Source organism: Sardina pilchardus, chromosome 9 (genome assembly GCF_963854185.1).
Source record: "Sardina pilchardus chromosome 9, fSarPil1.1, whole genome shotgun sequence".
Lineage (NCBI taxonomy): Eukaryota > Metazoa > Chordata > Actinopteri > Clupeiformes > Clupeidae > Sardina > Sardina pilchardus.
Window position 1 is genome coordinate 31,813,291 of NC_085002.1, and position 6,374 is coordinate 31,819,664.

Consider the following 6,374-nt stretch of genomic DNA (forward strand, 5'->3'; position numbering starts at 1 on the left):
TTTCCAGGCTGTAGCCAGTCTGTTTGATTCTGCTCTCTGGCTTTCCTCTGTTGAACTCATTAGCTGAGCTCTGATCTGTTCTGCGCTCCAAGCTCTCTGATGTTGGGCTGACTCTTCGTCTGTCTTCTCACAGGGAGCCCCAGCGAAGGAGACTGTGACGGAAACCGCCAAGATCCCTGGGCAGCGACCACCACCACAAGGTTGTTTACAGTACATTCTCGACTGTAATGGCGTTGCTGTAAAGCCCAAACAAGTCCAGGCACAAGTCCAGGCACAGTGAATTGAGCCTACAGTGACACCTGAGTAGTGGTTCATTCAGTTGAAGGAAGGAAGAGTTGCCTCGGATTACACTGTGTAGGTTACAGCACGGGAAGGAGTAGCTAGTGAGGATTACACTGTGTAGGTTACAGCACGGGAAGGAGTAGCTAGTGAGGATTACACTGTGTAAGTTACAGCACGGGAAGGAGTAGCTAGTGAGGATCAGAGTTCTGCCAGGGCTGGCCTCAGTGTCTGTGTGATGCACTGTCAGAATTGTACTGTTAACTTGTGTTGTTGTTGAGCTATTGATTTGCTTGTAATGGCTGCCTGCCTTGTTTTCCTATTTAGTACACAGTGTACATCTCAGTTTGCAGGGCTTTTGTCAGTGATATCATGCACTGACTTGACAAACAACACAAAACTAGCTGTGCCTACGCAAAGATCAATGCTGCTGCCAATGTGCAGGCTTGTGTTGGAGTTGTGCAGTGTTTGTCTGGTGAATTAGTTGCTCTTTTATGTTTCTCTCCACAAAGCCTTGCTTTCATGTTGTGTGCATGTGTGTGTCAGTTTGGATATGTGGGTGTTTGTAAGTGATGACAGTGATTCATAACTTGATACAGATTTGTCTATTTTTGCATGAAATAGAGTAACTGCCGAGGAAATGTTCTTGAAAATATGTTTACTAATGGGATGGGATACCAGAATGTACGCACAAAAGCTCCTTTAACATAATTTACAAGGAGCATGAAGCGTTGGTGGAGAATAATTTGTGATGAAAAGAAAACTTGAACTAAGAATGTAATGAATCCATCGTGCTATGGTTATCATAATATGTCCACAGTTAAAGATAAGGATATGTCTTAAGAAAAGGATAACATTAGTTCATTATAATCACATACAGTTTTTGGCAAGTTATTTTAAACCAACAAAATCATCAGCATGATCTGTCCCTGGTTTCAGAGACCTTCAAAAAAGGTTTCTGCTTTTTAAACCACCAACCTGAGAACATTGGGAAATGATCCACTTAACTGCATTGGGTGGTGGAGGTTGTCAATCAGTAGTATCATGGATTCCACAGATAGAGGGGGAAAGCCTTTCATAATTATGCAAAATACATAACATTCTCAATGCATAATAACATGACCATATTCCAAGTCCAGTGAAGAGGGATCAGGTTTTCATGAGCTCTCCTGTCCTGTTAGTGGAAACATCTACTCCGGCTCAGCTTTTGTGCATTGCTGCTTTATGAATTGCATAGGCCGAGTGTCTAAGGCAAACATACAATGTTTTCTATTCAGGGATTGAGGAGTCCCTTCATTGAATGTATGTGTGCCTGAGACTCTTGCTAAGTCCCATTGCCTTTACTAGTACCACCATCACAGTTTTTATTATAACTTAATGCTAGCTGTGATAGGTGTTATGAAATGTGTGCAATTTAAATAATGCAACAGGAGCTCAATCTGTAAATTCTGACAGATTGAAAGGTTTTCTAATTTTGTGGAGAAAGAGTTCTTTTTAATTGAGTCTGTCCAGATGACCACTTGAAGCACCAAAGAGCCGAGGATTGAGAGTCAGGGTCATGTTCCATTGTAACCAGACTATGGGCAGTGCTGGACAATGCTGGCTGAATGTTCTTCCAATCTTCTGTTTGATCTATGTGTGCATGTAATTGAACACTTTGCATGACATATCACCAAAGAAAAAAACTTTGTGTGTCAAATTTGGATGGCTTTGTTGAATTTTTCCAATGAATGTTCAATGTCTTGGAGACCAACAAAGTTTGTTTGCATAACCTGAATATCTGTTGTTTGTGGATGTATGTCAGTGATGGTTTCAGTGAGTTGTATTGTTGTGTAGGTGAAAAGATCCTATTGTATGAGCCATCTGTGCTGTTCATGGGCAAAGTCTCATCTTATGGGCTACTTCAATCAAGTGGCATCTTATCACTCAACTTTGTGAGATGTCACTATTTACAACTGCAGCTGTTTTCTTGGGATGAAACTTTGCTCACAGCGCTTGTTTAAATCCAGTGCCAAGGTGTAGAATATTAGGATCTCCTCCTTCTTCCTCCTCCTGGTGTGTCTGCTACCTTCCTCATACTCTCCAAGCCCCAGTTTATGAACATTTTGGTTCTCTTATTTTATTCTATTTACTTTGTTTAACCAAGTCTAAACAATATTACACATGTTATTTACTAAGAGAGTGATCTGTAGAGTCAACACAAGACCAGTAGATGGCACTGTGTAATTAGTCCTGATTAGTCCTTATAGCTTTTCAAATGTATCTTAGTCTTGCGGTCTTATCACTATACAATTGATCATTTTAAAGACAGCACAACATTTTGTATGCATATTTTTCAAGAATGAATAACGTATTTGTGAATTATGATTTTCACTTTGTGGGTCACAGGCAACCAAGGAATGTTGAAAACATGATATAGAGATTTGTCTCAACACAAAAGTACAAAAGCAAGTTGCTTGAACACAAACCCAGTTGGCATGTGTAAAACTCCCTCCCCTTCATCCCATACACTTTTGCCTGACCAGTAACTTGTGTTGTACTCCTTGTCTTTAAGATATCCGAGGAAGCATACCTTGTATTGACTTGCTTCCATCTGTGGATACAATTGTTTTGTCTTTATCTCAAAGTCCTGACCTTCATTTTATTATATTTGGTTTCTTTGATTAGACTCGGGGGTTCATTGTTGTCTGTTATGTGTGTAAATAAAATACTTAAACACCAGGTGCTCGATTTAAACATCAGTTTGTGTTCTCTACCCTATTTGCCTTTGCAGTAGAGATAGTGTGGTGAAGTGATGAGTGTGTCTTGTACTAAACCTAGGGGGGCCCGTGCAGCCCCAAGAGCCCCAAACTCAGAGTAAGGAGTCTCCGTCAGAGCCAGCTCCCCGTGGGTCCTCCCCGGAACCAGCCCCGCCCAAGCCGACTCCAGCCCCACCCAAGCAGACTCCAACCCCACCCAAGCCGACTCCAGCCCCTCCTAAGCCGGCTCCACCCCCCACCACCCAGCAGCCCAAGCCCCAGCCTCAGGGGGTGTCTGCGCCCTCACCTGCTCCAGGCAAGCCCACCGAGCTCCCTCCCAAACCGCAGTCCCCCAAGCCTCTGCCCCCTAAGCCAGTGCCTCCGGTCCGGAGAAACTCCAAACCTCTGCTCCAGCCAAAGCCCCAGACCCCACCTCCAGCCAAAGCCTTCCCAAAGCCAGCTCCACCTGAGGCCCAAAGTCAGGCTGCGGCTCCCACTACGGCGCCAGCTGATTCTGGCCCAGCGCAGGTCCAGTCCCCAGCCAAACCCCAGCCCCCGCCTAAGAACATACCGAAAGATCAGCCGCCGGCTGAATCCCCCGCCCCCACCTCTCCTGCCCCTGTGGCAGCCCCAGCAGATGCCCCAGAAGCCTCTGCCACACCTGCCGCTGCACCCAGCCAGGAGCAGCCCCCTGTGGAGGAGCAGGCCCAGCAGAAGTCCACCCACCCCCTGCTAAAGTAAGAGCATATCTGTGAGTCAGCAGCATACAGTATCTGACAGTCTATCATTATCATCTCATTCTAATGCCTGGTGACTTAACAACATTATGTGCACTCTGTGTTGTTTCAGCAAGTCTCAGTCCCTGACCAATGCCTTCAATGCCTTTGGCGACACGTTCCGCTCCAGCAACGAGGATGAAGCCAAGGCAGAGACCATTCGGAACCTGAGGAAATCTTTTGCCAGCCTGTTCTCAGACTAGTGGCTACAGCTGAGCTTAACTGACCTATTTGTGTCCTGGTCCGAGATTCAGTCTAATGTAAATGTATACGTTCTATATTCCCTCCTACCTGACTATATGTGTGAGTATGAATTTGAAATATGGAGAGTGTTTGTACAGTATCAGTTTGAGGTAAAAAAAAAAATCTGTTTGTGTATTGTGTTTATACGTCATATGGGTCTGAACATGGCTGTCTGTATAAGGAGGGGAATGTTAATGTACTGTTGCATGGTTACAAAACATGGATGGCATCAGTGAGAGCAAAAGGAGGAGAGGTCATGTGGAGTTACCCCTCGTCCCTCGATGTTGTAGCCTTATTGTGACCGTGTGTTTTTCCAGACATGTAGCTGTGACTTCTGTTCCTTCCTTTACCCACCCCACTCTTGCATATATCTATAGATCGATCTCTTATATCACTCAGTATAGAAACATTAGTTCAGTAATACCTCTCTTAAACAAGTGTCTTTTCAATCAAGCAATCTTTCCCAGTTCCCAGGTTCCTATACTGTACTCAGTGCTGCAGAGCTGGAGTCTCTCTCCCCAGTTCTGACTCAGACAGATACCCATGTCTTATCACCTGGCTTGGGATCAAGTTGCTTTTACCCATGAGTGCCATGTAAGAGGTAGTGCCCTTGCGTATTGTATCGTATTGTACGTGAGACATCTCAGGAGTTTTTTTTCTTTATTTTTGTAAATTCATTTATCTCTGCCTCCATACTCTTCATGTTGTGTTCTCTTTGTACACAATATCTGCTTTGCATGACTCGTTGAGGATTGTTTCTTTTCTGTACAGGTGTCAATAAAAGTGTGGCTCCACCATTCTGTTTGTGTTTCCGCGTGCTGTGTGTTGGCATTGCGTAGATACCCATGTGTTCTCATACTGTATGTCCTTGTGGTACATCCATCAGCGGTAGGAGCTAAGCTGTTTCAGTGTTCCAAATGTCTGCCTGATGTCCTCTGCTCCTAGAGCTACAAAGATTCACAGGCCACCAGCAGCGTAATGCTCAATTCTTGGGTCAGTACACATACAGTACAAAGCCAGAGATTATAAATAGAAGTATGGATAGCATGCCTGGTCATGTAAAAAAAAATATGTGAACTAAGAAAAGGGAAAAAAAGAATATGCATGTGCACAATCAGCAGATGGCACTGTGATGCACAATTCAGGAAATCCAGTTTGCCATCTCAAACCCACGACTTGGATCACCATCAGATGACAGGTCCCAAAGGCATGGCTATAGTCATACTTACATGCATTTGGTGTTTATACTGGAGTTCATGGAGCGTGCTGCGTGTTTGTGTCTTTTGCTGTTCATAAACCAATGACTCTGAGTTTTAAAAAACAAACAAACTGCTGAGTTGATGCTGTCCTGAGCTGTCAAGAGATCTACTGCCGATGGGAGATGTCGAGATTTGTGAGGGACAAGGGATAAACTATGGGAACCCAGTAGAACTGACCATTCTAAACAGGCCCACACAGACTCATGGCAAATAAGTCTATTTGTTTTGGTGCGCTTCCCACCCCTCCAGTTTTTTTACAGCAGAAGAGAAGCCTGGAGTGTAAACCTCTACAGCCAGATCATTTTGTTCTGTGTTGGAAACAACTGAAAACAGAACAAAGTCGCAATCAAAGATGGCTTTCAGAGATTGCAGAATGTGAGAAAGTCTACCACAAGGTTTTTTGTGTGTGTTGAGTAGGCCTGTATATGTCTCTGTTCATGTACCACCGCAGTTACCACACACTGGGTAGAACTGTGACCCTTTGCAACTGAAGGTGATTTCACATGAGAACTACCTGAGAGGATACCCACTGCACAGAAACAGGCTGTAAGACTGACTGCTGACCCCTGAAAAGCATGTGTTTCTATAGACCACAACCAGAGGACAATCCTACATTTCCAATCTTCATTTGCTGGTGACCATTCAGAGGCATTAGAGATCGTTCCTGATACAATAATACTGACATGTTTATTGCCAACAGCATCTTTTCACGTAAGCAAAACACAGACTGGATCTCCATCATATACCATCACAACATTCACATATGGTTTATGATCAGTCAGAGAGGATTTCAAGCCATACAGGATACTTGCATATAAGGCCTATAGTTAACAAGCTAGGATATTGATCTGTCTTTAGATATATAAATGAGTAAAAGGCACAAACAGTTTTAGTGACTATTCCATACTTTTGAAAAAAGCATTGGCTTCAAATGTGTTAATTCTTCATCCTCCAATACACACTGCTCAAATCCTAATTAACCACGTCAGAAAATAATAATAAAAAATATATATAAATAAAGACCTACATCTTGATGTGCTTCATATAACATCAAACAACACTTAATGTTTTCTCATCAA

The 6,374-nt window shown here is 43.4% G+C and overlaps 1 protein-coding gene across 2 annotated transcripts in view; it reads left to right on the forward strand.

Moving 5' to 3' along the window:
• syn2b (synapsin IIb) overlaps positions 1 to 4,833 on the forward strand; it is a 61,543-nt gene extending 56,710 nt beyond the window's left edge. Inside the window, exons 11-13 of one of the 2 annotated variants that reach the window (XM_062544750.1) lie at positions 134 to 200; positions 3,100 to 3,754; positions 3,867 to 4,833. In XM_062544750.1, coding sequence (XP_062400734.1) covers positions 134 to 200; positions 3,100 to 3,754; positions 3,867 to 3,996 — 852 coding nt within the window. In that variant the 3' untranslated portion in view covers positions 3,997 to 4,833. Of the gene's footprint in view, positions 1 to 133; positions 201 to 3,099; positions 3,769 to 3,866 lie in introns of both variants that reach the window. The other variant, XM_062544751.1, reaches the window with a different exon arrangement.
• The last annotated feature ends 1,541 nt before the right edge of the window (positions 4,834 to 6,374 follow it).